At 32.2% G+C, this 22,255-nt stretch overlaps 1 protein-coding gene across 1 annotated transcript in view; it reads left to right on the plus strand.

Annotated features, from left to right (window-relative positions):
- LOC106663917 (acetylcholine receptor subunit alpha-L1) overlaps window positions 1-22,255 on the plus strand; it is a 104,655-nt gene extending 82,400 nt beyond the window's left edge. The window contains exons 5-7 of the mRNA XM_014389159.2: window positions 18,278-18,434; window positions 19,443-20,188; window positions 21,239-22,255. Coding sequence (XP_014244645.1) covers window positions 18,278-18,434; window positions 19,443-20,188; window positions 21,239-21,433 — 1,098 coding nt within the window. The 3' untranslated portion in view covers window positions 21,434-22,255. The remainder of the gene's footprint in view (window positions 1-18,277; window positions 18,435-19,442; window positions 20,189-21,238) is intronic.

Raw genomic sequence — 22,255 nt, forward strand, 5'->3', positions numbered from 1 at the left:
CAAAAATTAACATATAGTAGCGCGAAAGTACCGCGGAGGGTGGGCTCGCGTATGGCTGATGCTCTGTATGCAAGTTGGTAGGCTGTATTTCGCACAGTATACAAGTCTAATTACACTATTCAATGCACATTAGTTTTCTCTATTTAAATTGGACAACCTACTTAATACCACAGGTCTTATCAAACGCATATATTTTCAATTTAAAAATGTTCTAAGTACAATGTCCATGCGTTTACAATCCGTCGTATTTAAATTTTAATATTGTATATGTTCGTTGTTCACTTCATAGCTTTGAACATTTTGTTTTTCTTATTTACTAAACCAATGTATCTTATCTGAAACAATCTCAGTACCAGTAAGCCAACCCCAATCGTACTGAATTCTTTCTTGTCAATATCAAGTTGCTTTCATTTGTATACGGGTTGCTTGTGATTGACCTGGTTGACGTTTTATATAATTTTATAAAACCAAATCGATGTATTTACTTGTTGGTGCACTTTTGTGAATGATAAGATAAATATAATTAAATTGCACACAAATGAATAAACTTGTTTAACAGTAACTTAATTGATTTTTCTGTAAACAAAACGTTTCCGAAATAAGATGACCTAAAAAAACATTAAAAATCAATTTTTAACCACGACTAAAAAGTATACTATGTTTGCCTTTAATAAGAATAATCGACCGTATTCTAATTCTTGGTAAAGCTTTGAAAACGATAAATTTACATTATTATTTGTCCCCTTGCACTTATTATTCCATAATTTATGAATGAGATTAAACTGACGACGTAAAATGGGTTTAGGTGGGGTTTTTGTATGTTAAAACATATCTGTCACCATTAATTTTAAACGAAATACGATTCACAAAAACAACGTTACGACAGCATGAATTTACATTTAAATTTCGATATTGCTGATTTTTATTTATATACGATGTGTTAGGAACGTTTAGGTCTATCAGTTAAACAATTAAACGATTTTCCGAAATTTGGTTTCAGTCTCATGATGTTTATTTGTGAATATATATTGTTATCCACTATGTACGTAATTGAAAATTTGTTTACTTTGATATTGATTCTACAAAAATGCTTGCGTGAATTATTCCTATAACTTGATTAGAAGGAGCCCAGTACATTCGTAAATTAGATTAAAACAAACAGACGTTTATCTATAACTGATTACTTGCTTATATGTAAATAACTACATTTCTGCACAAGCATGTATATACATAAATGCGAGGATCGCGTCCTAATCCAGGTTTTGGCAATCTGTGGTCAATCCTGGTACGCATTCTACTGTAATCGGCCCAAAAGTATTCAATGATCAACGTTTTTAACTCGTGTTCTCACGCATTCTTTTCATTCACTCAAGTAGGATTGCGGAATACGCCATATTCCTCCATCCCTCTTTACCATTGCTAATGCCGATTGAGGGTCGATATGGTACTCAATAATTAGCCATCAACCCTTTTCATTCAATCCTAAAACATGAAAGAAGAAACACAAAACAAGAAATCTACGAAGAAACAACTAGATACAACAAACAGTCCTAATTCAAAGACTCGCTGCCATGCTTAAGCACAAATCTCATACCGGGTGGGATTCCTGCACGCTCTCTGTATGGAGCCAAAGAAAGACGCCCTATGATTAGAGGTGATATCAAGCAATCTTCATCTAAATGACAGACACAGACTATTTTGGGTCAAAATAAATTCACATGTCCAGTTCTTAATTATGTGATGATACTTCTTCTCTTACAGATTCTCCGCGTACGAGATCATGCAAAATTTAACATAGAATAATAACAATAAAAAGTATCGTAATAAAAATCTAGTCTCAAAATAATTTGTAATACAAATACCAATGTGAATACTCGGTGTAAAATTATCAAGAAAATACCAAAACATTCTAAATATTTAAATAATTGGATGAACCTACCCTGAGAACTAACTGAATTTCCATTAAGTCCACTTTTCGTTCTTGTGCACAGAATCAACATAATTAACGAACACTGAATAAATCAGACAGATTTCCTCCGTTTGCTTTACAAAATCCTTGGAATCAATGTACCAGTTTCGCTGAGTCGGCCTCACCGACATTTAATTGGAAAGGGAGTAATTTCATTTTCTTCCGGAACGGTATACAAAATGGGTTTCATTCCGACGGTCGAAAGCATGACGTTTAATTGCCTCATTGCAGTTGAGCGATACTTCAAAATCTCGTACTTTATTAAAACAAAATTAATTAAAACGGCCCACACAAATTCATCTAACATTAGTTCAATTAATTGGTTTCCAAACGACAAAAAACACGCAATTATACTCCCTTGATTGATGACATTCGTTCGATATCTTATGGTCATACAGAAATGTATGCTTTCCAAAGTAATAAATCTCTTATCAAACGGTAAAAATATGGCATAAATTGTAATTTTGAAATGTTTAAAAGTTCAGCTCTGAAGTAATAAAACATTAACATTAAAATATAACATTACTTTACACTTATAAGTTCAAATTCCAATAGCCGTTCAGTGAAAATAACATGTAAAATTTTTAACATATGGAGTTTTAATTATTCTGGAATAATTGTTCTCAATTGTTCTCACGGGTTATGCCAGGATTCGAACCCAATTTCGCTGTCGTACCAAATACGATTCTAGCACCGTATTATTCACTCGTCTCCGCTTCTGTAGGTAAAAGAGTGTACTCATAAAAACAAGTTATTTAATTATCGATTGTCCTGACCCCTCCCGTGAAGCAAACTTTGTATAGTTCGTCTGAATGTTTTGTTAATTACAAAATTTATTGAACAGCTGATCTAGCACTATAGATTGAAAAAAGTTTGAAAGACCAAAACATTAAGTACTGATTAAAATATACTTACCAAGTAGTACTGTACATATTATTTTAATTGAAAACATAAAAAGGATTTGAAAAAATGCATTCTGTCTGTGCAGAGATCTCCACCCAGCATGCAAATTCTTTTCTCCACATTTGTCCATGGTACTGCTGGCTCTCTAGCTACGATCCACTATTATTAAACACAGGGTTTCTGTTTTTTTTTTCTGTTCCTATCCCCTAAACGGTTTTGGCGTTTTTTTTTGTTTTTTTACAAGACCATAACATGAGCAACACCAGCAACATAACATCAGCAAATACCAAACAAGCAGAAATACGTGCATCAATGCTTGTGTCTTAGAAAATCTTAAAAGAGATTACTCTGGCCAAAAGTCCTCATAAGATAGTATAGCCGAGCAGCTATTTAAGCGTTAGCATTGAAATCACATCAAAACTGGGCAGCAAATGGGTCCAAAATTTCCAAAACATGAAGAAAAACTATAACCTGATGATATTTTGGATACCAGGACCCAAAGGAATTTTGGGTAACGAAAAAGCCGATACACTGGCCGAAGGAGCCATGCAAAACCTGCAGGTTCGATATGCCCTGAACTTATGTTTTGGACGACAAAACCATACATAAAATTCTCCATTTCAAAATGAACCTAAAAAAGGAATAGGATATGTGGAAATTTCTAGAAGTGCTAGACACAGTAAGCATGTTAAAATAACTCTCAAAAAGACTGGTAAACTCACGGCTACAAATAGAGAACTCAGAGTAGTGATAGGACTATTTACCGATCACCGGCATCCGTGAAAAGATGTAAAAACCTGACTATATTCAACGATGACCCCCATTTGCATGCTTTGCAATTAGGAAGAAGAAACAGCCACCCATATCGTCTTCGAATGCGAAGCAACTGTTTAATGGAGGCAAAGAATGGGATACAAAGAAAACTCGGTAAAAGAAATCCTAGCGATGACAGTCAATGACCTAAAACTTCTTACGAGAAGAACTGAGATGATTGCTCTGAACTAGGAACTATACGAACTAGGAAATAACAATAAGCCGGAAGACTTCAGTGCTTAGGGAACATAAAAACCCCACATCCTAGGATCCAACATCTTCATCATGATTCCACACCCTATTTTTTAAGGGGCGTTTTTGGAAAAAGTCGTGACAAACTTTTTTTAAACTAGTTCATCATGAGGTAAAAAGTTGTTATCTAACTCACCAGAATAGCAGGATACCAATAGAAACTTAATTACTTCGAATGGCAAGGTTCTCATCAGTGTACATTTTTAAAGGACATTAACCCTGAAGTCAACGGTGCAAATTGTTTGGTGGAGCATCCGTTTCCATATTTGGAAAAAAAACACTCCACCTTCTACGACCAAAATCAATTTATTTATTTATCATTTTAATATATATTAAATTAATTGAAACGCATTCATAGCTTCGTAAAAAAATTCTCAAACAATATTTTTAAACGTTAACGTTCGTAACTCTGGACGTACTCATCCTGATATAAATTTCAGCCCCCAAATACAAATTTAAAGGAATTAATGTTTCGAGATCCAAACGTCAATAAAAATTCGTTTGCTGATGCTTGGGGCTTTTGAGAAATGCTAAAAAATGATTGAAATGTTTTAATCCATGGGTAACACTTGTCTAAAAACCAACGCACCAAAGTTTAATTTTTTACGTCGTTCGGCTTACTGTGCATTTCATAAAAATGTTTTGTACGTTACAAGAAAAACTAAATATGATTTATGAAATTTGCAACAGGCTGAATCGCGCTTTAATGAGCTATATCAAAACCTTCTGGTAAAACTAGACATAATGTACTAGTTTCCCAAAACCGTCCCAAAAAAATAAATAAATAAAGAGGACGGGGCAAATGTTAAACTCACCCTGTGTTCACAATGAGTCTTTATATAATGAAATTAATATATATTATTTTACAGTTTTTATAAAGCAAATCAGAGGATTTGCAATCCCGGCCAGACGTTAAATTCATCCTTGTGACCCCATATATTTTATAAAAACTCAAAATCCCCCAGTCCTTTGATACAAGGTGGTCAGATGTCTCTGGAGAGTTTGCAAGCCCTCGACTCCTACCGAATGCTAATAGCGAGGGCAGTTCTATTGATGTAATGCGATCAAAGAATTCGGAATTTCGACAGCCTTTGCCTATATCTCATGTCAATGTTTCATGTTTCAAAGCAGTGAATCCTTTAATGAATTGATAAGAGATAACAGGAAAACATGAAAAAATGCTAGTGGGTTTCTTTGTCCTTAACAATTTACAATCCCTAATCCATCTAATAAGAGCTCTAATTTTTGTTATTAGTACATAAACAAAATTAATAATACTGACATGGAACACAATAAACTATTATTGTATTATCATTGACAAGCGTTTAAACTGAATGGAAGTTCAAAATCATAAATTAGAACCGGTAAACTCGGGCTGTATATCTCCAAATACTTGATGCCTCGTTTCACGCATTTCCCGGGTAAATTCTTATCGGCTTGCCGATCAGCTCGAAACTGTGCACATGACCACCTAAGCGAAATCAGAACTGGTCCCAACCCTTTCACCGGCAACACCGTTGATCCATATTCAAATAAATGTACATTATCGGATGATGACACTTTTGCAAAACGATCATCATTTTTTTCAATCGCAAAAATTTACTGTAATTGAAATTACAATCTTAGGTTAATCTGGGAGAAATACTTGTACGTGGAAAGCATATATCGACTATTTTCCAATATGCAATTTTTGTGTAAAATATTTCAGTTAAAATTCTCAATATCAGCACAAACAATTATTAAGGGGCTATTTCTAAGATTCTGATAACAGAAATTCTATTGAGGAAGAGAATAAAAATTTTAAACACGGCAAATGTATTCTAGAAACGAGCCTTATTTTGCACATCTAGACAGACTATCGCATATTGTACTATTTAAAAAATGTTCATTTCAAACTACAATTCTTATCGAGGATTTTACATGCTAAAAATATAGTCTAAGTATATGTAAAAATGCAATAATCGAACAAATTACGTAGAATTGGCGAAATGTTCGCTAGAATTTAAAAAAAATGCGTTCAAAATTTTTTCCCCACTATTTCTCTATCAGTTTGCACGTCCAAAATGCGTAAGAATGAGAACTTTTGAGATAAAACACAATAAGAATCAAAAGCAAAAACTAGTATACAAAAAATACTATAACATTGACTGAAGTATCCAAATATAATTTTACTTATTATTGTAATGGTATGTAAATAAATAATAATAAATAAAATAGGGGGCGTCGGTGGCCGCAACGGTTTTGGCGTTGACTGTAAGGTGAAGGTCCCGGGTTCGAATCCAGGCCCTGCATTCGAACTCGACATACATACAAATGGGCACCGGCATCCCGAGGGTTGATATAACCTCTGCTGTTGCGAACCCTCGCAAAAAAAAAAAAAAAATAGAAAGAAATGTTAGAATAAAACAAACAAAAACATATGTTTTGGGGTCTACAATACAAATCAAAGCTTTGCATGGCTAAATGGTTTAATGAGTATAATAAAAAATATATTGTTTTTAACTAATCTATAGTACATATATATTTTTAAACTAATCAGTTGTATATTTTTATTTTAAAAAGTGATTTGGGTCATTTACGGATGAAATAGAATAAAATAATAAATATAAGAAAAAACGTTAGTTACATTCTCCATGTGTATGTATTCTTTGAAGCCTGAACTTCTTTTATAATTATTTATGGATGAAATATCGTAACCAATATTGTGAATATATATTACCGCTGAATTCTTCGTCAAAGGCATGGAACCAACATGTGTGAAATCAAAAATGTAGACTGGATATTACAAAATTCGTATTGGCCTTGCTCCGATATAATGAAAAAACGTTTTGAATTTTATATGGATGAGATATATTACAGTACATTTTCCAATAATAAAAAAATATGAAAGGACTTCACTCATATTTCCTTTATGAAAAAGTCTTCAGAAGTTGGTTAAAATTAAGATAAAAGTCAAAACCATACATCTATAAAAAATTATTATAAATTCATTATTGTCTAATAAAATTTAGATGTATTATTGTTTATTGATATTTTTACATTTGTGAAAAGAAAAATATTTTATATTTCCAAAGGTATTATAATGAATTACGAAATAGGAAGATTTATGAACTAGTGTAGGGCTGCTTTGGGAGGAATTATGCAAATCGATGAAAAGCAACAATAATTGTAGTAATTTGATCATCCTTGTTCATTAACACAAGCTGTACGGTTTAAAAAGATATGTCTCTTCAGATAATTTAATACTTCCGTTTTTTACCCTAAGACTTTTTTTATTAACTAAAATATTAAAAACAAACGTTCAACATGACGTAATGAAGTCAACAAAATCTTCTTGTACGAGCATGTCCAATTAAGGTAAACGTCAAAGCTGAACCAGTCTCATTTCGAAATTGCAATATCCTCCTACAGTGTTGCCAGTCCCATTTGTAATTCAAATTAATAAATATACTCAGTTACAAGAAGATACGTAATGGATATGGCGAAGGCGCGAGGGAGTTAGAAACTACATTAGTACTTGATTACATTAGAGGGACGTCAATTGTTAGTTGCAATTTATGTCCAGTTTGAAACTATCTGTTTACAGTTAACACTATTAAGGAATGACTAATAATAGGAACCACCAAAGATTAACTTAACCGAAAATTATACGAAGCTGCAATTCGCAATGTAAACTTGGTAATCTCCTGAGCTATTAACCTGGTTCAACACTAGTTATAGCTGTTATAAAGTCCATAATTTGCCCTTATAACATGCTTTTAATTTTTTTAAATACGTTTGCTCATAATGAAAACTGTCTATAAAATGTGAACATTTTAAAACCGAAAATATTTATTTCATGACAATTGCTTCATTTGTTTTCATTTTCGAAAATTTAAAGATTATCATCCTAGTTTCAACGCAATCTAAGAACAACAAACACAAAGTTAAGTTTTTTATTAAATTCCAATTCGTAATTATAACAAAAACAGATTATGTATAGACCACCTCACGTTTAAAGAATTTTTTTTTACAAATATAAGATAGCTCTCCTGGGACACTACGTTTCTGGGAGATTATTTCTACAATTTTAGCCCCTCCACGCGTGGTGAAAATGATCTATAACTCTCTCAAACCCAAACATTCAATCATTACCTAGCCTAATGTGCGATATTCCGCTGAAAACTCTCCCTCGTTCACGCTAATAAATACATTCATACTTTAATACTTTTTAAAAGGATAGTTCCTACTCAAAGTAAGTTGTTTTGCAACGATCCGGATTTCGAGCCTTTTAGCTCATCATCAGGTTGAAGGACTTCTACAAGCACGTCTCTCGACATGAATTGCCAAAATGAACCGCTGATACCTCCGCCAACGCGACGTTCCAATTATCAGCTGATTTGTTTAATGACGCTCAATTTGAACGTGCGAAACGCGGAAATTATAACACAAATAAATATTAGAATAATAAATACTTAATATTACCATAAATTACTATAAAAATAATAACACTTAAAATAATTAGATTAATTATTTGGATGTTTGATATTATTTATGTACATATTTAAAATGGGAGGTAGATCAAAATCTGTTTTATTATTAATGCATTTATCGCCATGTTCGATTTTACATTTTTTAATTTCAAATTTCTCAAACCAATCTAGTTCTTTCCCTTTGTTGAAACTATGTAACACTCTTGTATTTAAATTTGAATCGAAATTATGTTTTGTTTCTTTTAGATGGTCCTTAAATTCCGAAAATTTGCTCGATTCATTTGGCTCATAGACCGGATGGTAAAACTAAAAGAAACAAAACATAATTTCAATTCAAATTTAAATACAAGTGTTACATAGTTTCAACAAAGGGAAAGAACTAGATTGGTTTGAGCAATTTGAAATTAAAAAATGTAAAATAATAAAACAGATTTTGAACTACCTCCCATTTTAAATATGTACATAAATAATATCAAACATCCAAATAATTAATCTAATTATTTTAAGTGTTATTATTTTTATAGTAATTTATGGTAATATTAAGTATTTATTATTCTAATATTTATTTGTGTTATAATTTCCGCGTTTCGCACGTTCAAATTGAGCGTCATTAAACAAATCAGCTGATAATTGGAACGTCGCGTTGGCGCAGGTATCAGCGGTTCACTTTGGCAATTCATGTCGAGAGACGTGGTTGTAGAAGTCCTTCAACCTGATGATGAGCTAAAAGGCTCGAAATCTGGATTGTTGCAAAACAACTTACTGTGAGTAGGAACTGTCCTTTTAAAAAGTATCGAACACCACACTCACTCCATCATTTATCATTTCTATTCATACTTTATGTACAATTAAAATTTACATTTGCACAATGAGTCTAAAATACTAATCTAGATTGGTGGGTTTATGATGTACTTGATAATAACCACTGACCCAACCGCGCATACACTACTATCACACTAATAAATACATTCACTCATTCTATATGTACAGCTAAGAATGCGGAGCCACTGGAGCATTTAATATTACTACAAAGATTCTGCCCATTCACTCTACAAAAAAACACCTAGCCTAATACTAAGCTAAATCGGTGGATCTGTGGATATTCCTGCACTACCCACCCATTGGAACTCACTTTCACACCAATAAATACATTCATTCTACACAAAACATACAAAGAGAAAACTAGCCTAGTTCGGTGGGTCTTTGGGGTACTCGATATTCCGTCCACTACCCACCCACACACACATATTCATGCCAATAAATACACTCACTACAGGAAGGGGGAAAAATCATTTGTATCTATTTGCTTCAGATATTCCATTAATTTTTTGCGACGTCATTGTTCGGTGCGGCGCCAATAGTTCGCATTCTGTTGAATATATATTTTAGCTTGTTGGAAGATAAAAATATATACTCCTTGTTTGTAAAACTTGTAAGTGTAAAGTGATTGATAAAATTTAATATAGTTTCTGAACAAAAACTTAGAATTATACCGCCAAACATTTTTTTTTCTATTTGAAAGCCATCCTGTTACACACGGGATAATATTGTGTAAAATTGCATGCCGGTAATTACTGATTACTTATTTTGCGTTAGAAATGCCAAATGTTTTCAAATAATAGTAAGAAAAAAATAATTGCCTCATGTTACATTGTTGTGTTTACCGTAAACTATTGGTAATTATAAATAATAACGTTAATAATTTAACATCTGGCAATTAGTTTCGGGCAATGAGCCTCTGATCCGAATATTCTGAGTTGTACTTTTCCGAGCCTTGGGACCCATTTATCAACAAGTCACCTTCTCTAAGCATGAGTAATTAATGAATTGTTTGCAACAGCCCTCCCTAAACTTGTTGCCCATCTTTTACCTCTTGACAATGACCTATGACGAGCTACCAAGGTAAATATCTCATACTAATGCACTGCTAGACATCCATTCCAAAGCGCCGTTAAACGCAGAGCGATTAATTCAACATCTTTGTTTCGTTGAGCTTTGTTTAATTTTATTTCCTGATGTCAAATTAATGAAATTAATTACACTAAAACGTCTGTTTTTTGACATTGTACGTAACTATGACCATTTCTCGGCTTAGGATAAGGCAAATCATTATTTATTTTTGACTCGAACGCATTACTATATAAATTCTGTTCACTTGATTTTTTGTTATTTTCTAGACCATAAGAAAGTACGTTTGTCATTTTTCTCAATTTTAACAACTTATTTGCCTTTACTGTGTTCTAAATTGAAATAGTTATTTAATGTTAAATAATCTTAATCGTTATTACATATTACCTTCTCCAGTCGAATTCTAACCTTTATTCAATGGCTGTATTTTTGTCAGATTTAAACACGAAAAGGGACACTCGTATTTTGTGGTTTATTTCAAAGTTACGTATTTTTCTCGTTGTATTAACCATAAAAAAATTATATTATATTATTAATAACAAAGAAAGAGCAAAACCAGGTAATATATTGTTAGTTAAATTTTAATCTCTCACTAAATGATTTTTCAGTTTTGGTGAATTTTCTTTCAAATCATCATGAAAAAAGCATTACCAACATTCATGAATTTGTTGCACTTAATTTAAGGATGAAATGCATTCATATATTTTAAAATAAACAACAAAATAGGTTGTTTTTTATGGGGGGGGGTGTTATACTTGACCCTATATATCAAAACTTTTTTTATCTGCGTGAAAAAATTTGAATTTGTTTATGTATTTCACATTTTTCTTTCCGAGAAAAGTATTTCCAGTTTAAAATTTCTTGTTTTATTGACTGCACCTGCACTATAAATTCTTTTGCACGTAAAAAATTGTTTTAAGATGTCATTTCTCTTAGTGAAGTTTATTCGTGTTTTTACTTCAATTTTACTTACTTGAATACGGCTGTTTAGTTATATTTCATAAACTTTATGGTATACGACATTATTTATTCGCATTCTTTCTTTCTTTTTCTTTATTCATTTATTTTCTACATGGACCACACTTTTATTCGATGTAATATACATATATTTACATTATTAAATTTTCCATCATGTTGTGCATATTATTTATAAAATTAAATTTCAAATTAATTATATTATATACTGTTCATTTCCCGCAAATTACAATTTTTAACGAATGTTCAATTTTCAAACACTGTTGTATTGTTTTCACTGAGGAGGTTCTTTCATGTACACGGCCAATACGATCCGTTTAGCAGGAGGTGTCGTACCACAATTGTTCTTTCCATTCCTCAACCCTTCCATCCCTAATTCATTCGCATTCCGGAGTGTCAGATTTTATTACCAATGTTTTCCTTTATTATAATTCAACTGTATTGCTTTTCAAAGATTTTTAATATAATATTTTATTCAATTATTAAAAGTTAATAATCTTCTTATAAATTATTTATATTATTCTTGTGTCTCTATTTATGTCTAGCTTCACTTTTTCATCCTAATTTTTAAAGTAATTATTGTTTAATCGAAATCAAACTGTAATAAACCTTCAGTTTATTTTCTTAGTTTCTATTCCACTAAAGGTTCATGGGTCATTTCAGTTTAGACAACTAATATAAATAATAAAAGAACAAATAACACATCCAGCAGTATTGTTTTTATTGCATATCATTTTCTTTTATTTCATCTATAAATAATTAGGAAATGTTGTTTTATAATAAAAAGTAAAATAAAAACTTTTCAATGTAACCTGCATATCAAGCATATTTTTATTGTTTTAAATTCGTTTTTTCTATCGATGAACTAGATTATCGACCTGCTGGATACAAGAAGTCTTTTCAGAGGATCTTCGGAAGAGGTCAAAACAGAGAAAACTTCCTTCCGGTTTTCGCCGAGCTTTCGACAGTTTTATACTGTCATCTTCTACAATTGCAATCTACAACTGATAGGTTGGGATCCATTTCGGTCTTTGCAGGTCTCCTAAATGAATACAGGATCTCTAAGCAAAGGAGGGAAAGTAGAACATCGCCCTAGTGGCGGATTTTATGTTAACTAGGAGAAAAAACGATTGTTTCCCGTATCCTTTGTTTCCCCTCGTCGTAGAGATTGTTTTTATCGGTTTTTATTGACTTGATCTGTGATCCTACTTTATTGTTTTTAAAATAAGTTAATTGTATATGTATATATATATTGGGGAACGTACGGTGATCATTTGTACCTGAAAAACTAAAAAAAGGTGGATTTTATTGGTTTTTTAGACTTATATGAGGTAACCTTTCTCGACCACGTTTTTAACTTTATTTTTACTGTAATTTTAGCTATAATTTTTAATTGTTAATGTATTCCATTTAAATCAATATTTAGATGCTGAGCCGAGAAAAAAAACATAATGTACTTCTGTGCCCAAAACACCATGTTGTTTAATTTCCTATTAAGGTTTTAAAGTAAGATATCCAATTATTGTTGTAATTATTGTTTTTTCATGTTTTAATTGTTTGTTTATATGATAATAAAACAGGCCCTGAAGATGACAGTATAAAACTGTCGAAAGCTCGGCGAAAACCGTAAGGAAGTTTTCTCTGTTTTGACCTCTTCCGAAGATCCTCTGAAAAGACTTTTCGTTTTTTCTCTTACAGAAAATATACAGAGCGGTTAATAAGATAAATATACAGTTTTAAAATTCTTTCTTGCATTGATAACAAATATTTTTGAAAAAAACTTATTTCAAACATGTATCATTCTGATTTTCCCTTCGTGATTATCTCAGAAGGGTGATTATTTCATCTCCTCTGATATAATTCTAGAGATTTTCGAACATGGCTGATCCTAAGCCTTTTGTTTTATCAGCCTCTCTCTAATTTCCTGATTCCCCAGTTATAGTCCACTCGTTTCGGTTTCCAGTCCCAGACCTCTTTGACTTGGAATCCAGCGGAAATGAGTCTTCGGTCAAACGAAATTATTTGACATGGCAGAATGAATATTAGTTTATGCAAAAACTGCTCAAGGCAACGACATTTTTACTTTTTTCTAAAATTCATTTCCAAAATGTTTTTGACAGTCAAACGCAAATTCAGAAAAAGGCACAAATTTCTGCATCTATATTGGGTAATTTAAATATAAAATAGTTGAGCAGGATAAATATTCACCTGAAAAAGGATCTAGACTGATCCAAGACCCTTCTTTGAATTTCTAAACTGATCTCTCACTTTGGTTTACATAATTCATGAGCTGCTCGGGAGAGTAAAGGTTACCCGAACCTAGTCTTGTTTTCACGTTAATATGTCATTGACATATACCCATTTGTTTAACTTGTCTTACGTTACATCCTTGTAAAATACAATCTACAATTCAAAGAGTTGTTTTATTTTTGCAGAGAAACACTTCAAAAGTGTTTTTCCAGAGGTTAAAATATGTCAATGCCGCTTTAACATATCCGTATCTTTCATAAATTCTGCAAACGAAAAAAAAAGAACTTTATTTACAAAACGGAAATATATTTCATATATGTGGTGATTGGTGACCGTTAGTCGATAATTATTCAGAAATCATGAGATATGGTCTGGTGTGATGTAGGTTTCAGAAAAATATTTTCTTTATCGTGCCAACGTTTCGATCTTTAATTGTGGAAAATTTAATAACACCAATAACAAATAAATCTGACTTAATGTACAAAATCAATTATTTAAACTGTCCGGCAACCTACATCGGTCTTCCATCCCAATATCTGGACAAGAAAGTAAAGCTACATATCTATGATTGCAAAGAACTTAAGCAAAATCCTACAGCACTCGCTACCCACCATTTTTAAAACAAACACAATTCCGACTTCAACAGTCCAAAAATATTACACATAGAACAAAACAAACATAAACGTAACTTTCTAGAAACGGTTTACATCAACAGAGATAAACACAGGATCAATTACAGAACAGATACATGTAAACTCAGTCGCAGCTACGCCAATATCATTAATCAAATTCAAAATGGATAACATACATATATCATCTCATTACATTTCACACATCAAACATTTTTCACATAGTCTAATTTTTCAACAATTTAGCTTTCCTTTTCCTATTTATCCCCTTCTATATAATCCTGAAAGGATAATCTGGCCGAACCATTACCAACGTTTTTTCCCTTCGTCGGCTCTTTTCACCTCAAAGAAGCCGACGCCTTATACAAAAATGTCTTTTCTATACCGACTTCCTTCCCCACCCCTTCAAAATCCAACGTGTATAAACATAAAACAGCAATATTCCACTAGTACTCTCAACATGACACGCAAGAATGGCACAATTACACAGAAGACAAACACTTTGAGTGAGTAGAAATACTTTGATTGAATATAAAAAATATATTTTGCATTGTGTAAATTCACTTTTTTCCCACATCCTACATGTATTTGTTAAATTTAAATCCCAGGCCCTGAAGATGATCTCAATAAAGGTCGAAACGTTGGCACGATAAAGAAAATATATACTTGGGGAAGTATGACTCAAAATAAAAATATTAAAAAAACAGTGCTTATACAGCATTGGTTATTAACCTTTCTGCTAGAGGTGGCTGCCAGATGAGATTCACTTGAAATGAATTGTTACTGTTCAATAGAATTTTTAGACAAGACTCTATACGGAAGGTCGAACTGAATTGCTCTTCATCAATAGTTCTCAAACAGTTTTTGGTACAATGAAAATATTTTCCTTAAGAAGTTCCGTTTGTGACATTGCGACGTGTTTTTATACATGGCTCAAAGCTTATTACTGGAACAGGGTTCAATTTAATGTTTGGAATGGCCAATGTAGTCTCGACGGATTGAACAATTTCGGATGTAAGGTATTTGCAGAAATTGAAAACTACACTGTTGGAGTAGTATGAAACTATTCGACAACACTATGTTTAAAACCTTAAGCTACCTGAAATAGGTGGTGATCACCGGATAGTACGTAATGAATCAGCAAATGAGCAAATGTAAATAACGCAATTTATTGCATATGTAAACATAGCAATATTAGGTGCACTGTTCAATTATTTAAAAAGTGGTGATCTTGCAATCTTTTATACTTTACTGTCGAACTGTAATAATAAGTCGACATTAATGCATGTACGTAAAGGTAACATAATCCCAAGCCATTATACAATTTGTTTGGCCAGCAAATTGTTTATTCTGTAAGATAATATCCCATAAGGGAAATTGGAAAAGGTGAAAACAAAACGACGAAGGCGATTTAATTATCAACAAAGTTATTATAATCGAAACCATGGTGTACAACAAGAGGAAAGGGTAGATATTGGTAAAAGAGGGCGGGGTTGAGAATACAAAAGGGGTCGAGGTCCGCATAACTTATATGGGGACTTGGCACAGAGTCAACTTCCTCGTACAGAGGACTTGCCCAATCAGACGGAGGCGGCCATTCTACAACTCCCCTATATATTACTTTACTTTCCATTAACACTCCTTTTCCTTCTCTTTTCTTTTCCTCCGCTTCGTCCTTGTCGGACTCCTATATCTCTTAAGAAAACTGCAAACTTAAATTGTTTCCTTTTTATTATTGGAGGTGGAACAATCAAACGACGATCAACAGTGTTATTTTTTCCACCTTCCCTTAAGATTTAGTACAATTAATTAATCTTTTTATGTAAAGTTTTGGTTGGAATGAAAAAGTTAATGACACGAGCAGGATTCGAACCACGACCTTCAATACGCCGCTGTACTAACCACTTGAGCTATCGTGACTTCGATCTACTCGGACACAAACTCCCCATCTCAACCCACAACCTTTCGAATTTTCCCTCCTTTTTGCCATTTTTCAAATGTTGTGTAATCAGGATTCGATTCTCGGCGACATTTGAAGTGGCCAGGGTGGTGTTAGTGAAGTTTCACTTCGTTTTAATTATTAAATCCATTATATTTAGTCTGATTGACCAAATTACTTATTTCAATTAATTAATCTTTTTATGTAATTTTTTGGCTGAAATTTAAAGCAACGGCGTATTGAGCCGAAGGTGGTGTGTTCAAATTCCTAACTTTTTCATTTCAACCAAAACTTTACATAAAAAGATTAATTAATTGAAAGAAGTTATTTGGTCAATCAGACCACTAAATATAATGGATTTAGTTCAATATTCATGTCTATACTTGATGTTGAAATTTTAATGTTTTTATTATTTTTTAATCCTTCTGAGAAAAAATAAGGTGAATATAATTAGACTGTCAAAACAGAAAATTAAGTTCAAAGCGAGAAAAAGACAAATGAAAGGCGCTACAGCCAACAGTTTTGCATGACTTAGAAGATATGCGGGTTTAGTATACTCATGGAATGTGGTCTATGGTTTGGCCGACCGAGTATATTTACAATCCATATATAATTGACCTTATAATTATTTTAATTAATATAATTTTAATCTAAGGCCTTGGTTGAGATGAAAAAAACAAGTGTCACGAGAGGGATTCGAACCAACGACCTTCAGCTGAAGGTGTAATTAATTATAGTGTATTTAGAATGCTCTTCTTCAGGGTTCGGATCCCGGCTTAGCCAGTAGAATTTTATGGAGGGTAATACGAAAAAAATTATAACGTCAATGAATTTTTTTTTGACAAAATTTTCAAAAAACATTTAAAGAAGAATACAACAAATACATTTCCCACGTAATAAAAACACAGAATTAAATTTTGAAAATGTTAATAAAATTGAATGTTTTTGATCATGAACATTTCCTCAAAGTATTAAACTTCATACCTATCACACTCCTACATAGTTAATAAATTATTTATTAGATTCGCTTGTATATTCTTTTTCTAAACGCACATCGAAATGGACAGATTTTGGATCATTTAGTTAATTTATTTATTATTCGTTATTAATATCGCTACCACCTGTAATAATACAAAATATTAGTGAGCATACCACTGTTTAATCACTTATGGCAAATAAATGAAAGTAATATTGTGAGCATTCGTTCTTTTAGGTTCAATAATGATTTTGAAAAGTTTGTTTTTTACATATGTTGATATTACATTGATGACATTTTTATGTTTTATATTATGTAAAGTTTTGAAATATCACATATCCAAAATGTTCTAAGTGTAAGTATTTCTACCATATATTTAAAAATTGCAATTATGAAAAAACAATCCCAAACGAAGATACCTCTTTTTTCTCGATTCTCGATAATAGCAGACATCTAGCTGACCATTGCCGTTCCTTTTGGTAAAGTCGACTTTTGAACATAGTTTGTTACATGCTTTATCTCGATATGATACCTAAGATACCTAGGCAGGTCTAAGTTAAATATTTAACAATTTGGTGACTATCTGCATAAGTGATACGTTTATGGTTGTATAACGTTCATAAATATATCGTCTATTGAATGCCACCTCAAAGCAAAACTTAATTTTAAGAAATTCTGTGATTAAAGGCCCAACAAAATTGCTTTTGTGAAGGAACCTAAAAAATAAGATATGGGATTTAATAATGATTGAATATTTTTAAATAATTTAATTGAATTGTTCAACTCAGTAATAACTGTGCATTATTAAGTATTTATAAAAAATATATATAATAAAATTCATTTCAAAATTTTTTTGCCGAAGTTGTGGCAAAAATTTCTACAAACGGTGTATTCAAACAAATGAATTTCATTTATTTTATTAGTTTATTGATTGAAAATAATATATTGAAAATTACAGCAATAGGATTAATAATTTGTCATAAATTGATGGAGATATTTACCAATGCTTTTAATACTTCTCCTTTATTCTCTATTTCATTCTTTGCCTATCAATGTTGTTCTTCTACATAATCTAATCCTGCATTTATGAAAGAGAAACTTTTACTGAAACTTATTATAGGATATAAATCTCAAATCCGCAATTCATTCTTAAAGTGATAGTAAAGTGGAAATATTTTTGTTTTGTTGCAGATCGACTTGAAGCACATAAATCAGACGGCTGGAGTAGACAAAGTGGATGTAGGCATAGATCTACGGGAGTACTACCCAAGTGTCGAGTGGGACATTCTTAGCGTACCAGCCGAACGACACACAAAATACTATCCCTGTTGTCAAGAGCCATATATAGGTAGATGATATTTTTCATCACCTCATAAATCTGTGGTTTTTTTCTGAACATACCCCCTTTAAATGGATTTTGGAATCATGAAGTGGCCATTTTACCAATATCGAATTATGAATCATTGCAAAACCGGCTTCTATCGGACAATTCGCTTTTCCTCTGAAGAATCAATCCCATGCCGAATTTCAGATTACGATAAACCACATTTTCTTATCTCAAATGGAACATAAATATTGGATATCGCCTTTTGGTTTCACTGGGTATCCTTGGAAGGTAGATTTCTCTTCTTAACGCCGGCCGGTACCTTGCCCACTTTTTGTACTAAAGAAAATGGTAGTGGTCAAACTAATGAAAAAATTAAAAATGACAAGATAAATGGAACCTACATATCAACACCATATTTATTTTGCCATAGATGGAACTTTTAGCCTCTCTCTTCTCTCTCTCTCTCTCTCTCTCTCTCTCTCACTCTTTCTCTCTCTCTCTCTCTCTCTCTCTCTCTCTTTCTCTCTCTCTCTTTCTCTCTCTTTCTCTTTATTCTCTTTTGTTCCTCTCAATTCTTCTTTTACTTTCTATCTATTTATATCTATTAATACACCTAGCATCTTTTTTTCAGTTATCTTCCTGTTCCGTCTACTTTTCCCATAATTCAATAAAACCTCTGCAACTCTTAACTATGTAAGTTTCTTTGAAGAATCATTTTTTCTCCCAAGAGTCTGTTTATTCATATATTTTTTCTTTTGAGTTTACTTCATATTTTCTTTTTTCTTTTTTGGTCTCTTGTTTGTGAATTTCTCACCATTTTTTTAAGCAAACAACTAAAGAAGTCTCAAAGTATTGATATGTTCTAGTTTGTATGAGTAATAATTTGCGTTTGATAATGGAATAAATCAATTTTCTATTCTTGTTGCAAGCCATGTCATTTAACAATTTTGTTTTATATCTTGCTCTCATGCACTTATTTACATCACTAATTTGCTAATTTTTATTTCCATTTAATTGTGTTTGTTTCAGATATTTTCTTCAACATAACACTGCGCCGAAAAACACTTTTCTACACGGTAAATCTAATTGTTCCCTGTGTCGGAATTTCTTATCTATCGGTCCTAGTGTTTTACTTGCCAGCGGATTCTGGCGAAAAAATCGCCCTTTGTATCACAATCCTTTTGTCCCAGACAATGTTCTTCTTACTGATTTCCGAAATCATTCCTTCGACATCTCTCGCGCTACCCCTTCTTGGGAAATACCTGGTTTTCACTATGCTTCTAGTCGCGCTGTGCGTTGTAATAACTATATTAGTGCTCAATGTCCACTACCGTAAGCCGAGTACGCACAAAATGTCCCCATGCGTCAGAAAGATATTCATTAGGTGCCTCCCTAAGTTGTTGTTGATGAGAGTCCCCGAGCCCATGTTGGCCGACATAGCGGCAAAAAAGAGCATCATTAAAGCAAAGTCGTCCGGGTTGGGACTCGCGATTACACCATCCGGCGACTCATCGCCCGATTCATTGCGACATTTCCCATCCCGTCCTGGAAGGTGCAACGGGCTCCACTCTGCATCCAGCACCACCCACAGATTCAGCGGCCTCATCGGGGCCCTAGGAGGCTCCGGATACAACGGCCTCCCTTCGATGGTCGGCCTAGACGAAAGTCTCAGCGTTGTCGCCATCAGGAAGAAATACCCTTTCGACCTCGAAAAAGCAATTCACAACGTCAAATTTATTCAACACCACACCCAACGGCAGGACGAATTTGATGCTGTAAGTACGTCAAAATAATATGATATCAAAAACAAAATTTCCATTTCAAAACAAACATTTATTTTAACGTGTGGTGATTAGTGACCGTTAATCGATAATTATTTAGAAATCGTGAGATGCGGTCTGGTGTGATGTAGGTTTCAGAAAAACATTTTCTTTATCCTGCCAACGTTTCGATCTTTATTGAGATCATCTTCAGGGCCTGGGATTTACAAACATTGTTTACATTTAACAAATACATTTTGGATGTGGACAAGTGAATTTATACAATGAAAAATATATTTTTTTATATATTCAATCAAAGTATTTCTACTCACTCAAAGTGTTGTCTTCTGTGTAATTGTGCCATTCTTGCGTGTCGTGTTGAGAGTGCCAGTAACTTCAAAATAGCTTTCAAAAATTATAAAACAATTCAAACACTTTTTTCCAAAATTAAAGATCCCACACCAATAACAAATGTGTGATCTCAATAAAGATCGAAACGTTGGCACGATAAAGAAAATGTTTTTCTGAAACCTACATCACACCAGACCGCATCTCACGATTTCTAAATAATTATTTATTTTAACACAAAGCTCAATTCACATAATATTTTTGTTTTATTTTCCATGTTTTAAACTGACTTTACTGTTTGTCGAGGTCTAGAATAAAAGATTGTATAGTTTCAATTTTATTATTTAACATCGATCATTACAGCAATAAATCGAAAGTTTGCTTGTTTTAAATTTCTCAGTGCTGATATTTTATTTCCATTTAAGTAAGAATTAATGTTAAAAGCTTTTTATTTACATTGTTTAAAAAAACCTCGTCTATAAAAATCACCGCTCTTCCTGAACTAAACAGAAAATAGTGACAAATAAAGATATTACAAAATTCAAACCGAACATATGAGTAATATTTTATAACCACACAGTGGTAATTTTTTTATTATTACTATTATTACAGAAATTGTAATCGTGTTAAATTTTCAACTAGATTTTTTAAATTCCTTTCAAAGTAGAAATGTTTTGTAGAATTTAACTTAACTATTAATATTTCTTGTTATTTCAGGAGGATCAAGACTGGGGTTTTGTTGCAATGGTGTTAGACCGTCTGTTCCTGTGGGTATTCTTTTTGCTTAATATTGGAGGAACAGTACTTATTCTCTGCGAGGCACCGTCACTGTACGACGACACGAAACCAATCGACAAGGAATTGTCGTCAGTGGCCCAACAGCAATTCCTGCCAGAAGTCGATTTTAACTAAAAAATACGTGAATTGTTAAAACAACTACGGCTCAATCCTAGTAATAAAAAATTAAAGTAATTGTAAGACAAAAGTCCCATTTATTATAATGTTGTTGTTATTTTCAATGTTATCTCGATCGAGCCTTTGAATAATTTAATGTTCAATGACAATCGTACTTGTCAAATGTCAGGAATATATGAAACTTTCGTTGATTTGTACAGTAAAACCTCTGTCGATTAATAAATTATTAGATACGTAACCATTGTATGAACGATGACATTGACATGTTACTAAATTTATAATATTGAAATTATTAAATTAAATATTATTAATACAAAGATCCATGACGTAAAATCGTAAATTTGTGAAAAATAATTTATGTACAGAAATGTCTTTGAATAAGAATGTATGAAAACAAATGTTACTGAAATTATTCATCTATGAACATTTATCTTCAAATTTACAAATGTAAATGTAGAGAATGATTATTAGTGTTACAATTAAAGAATATTAAGACAATATCAATTACTTTATAAATTAAACAACCCAGTATTTTGTACAAACGGCCGATTCACTGTTTTTTTACGAAAGGAATTTTAGCTTTACATTATACACTAAAAAAATTAAATAGACTGTATTAAAGCAAAGTGTACTGGGTCATTTTTTACTAATATCATAGCGTTACACTTAGGTAATATTGCCAAAGTGATAAATATTATTATATCATTGTAAATAATTTATAAAAAAATTAATTTGGACATTATATAACTATGAATGATTAACAGTGTGTTATGTGAAAAAGATTAAATCGATTGTACTCATTGCAATTAAATGTTAATA

This window comes from Cimex lectularius, unplaced genomic scaffold (assembly GCF_000648675.2).
Source record: "Cimex lectularius strain Harlan isolate CLEC.00 unplaced genomic scaffold, Clec_2.1 scaffold7, whole genome shotgun sequence".
Taxonomy (NCBI): domain Eukaryota; kingdom Metazoa; phylum Arthropoda; class Insecta; order Hemiptera; family Cimicidae; genus Cimex; species Cimex lectularius.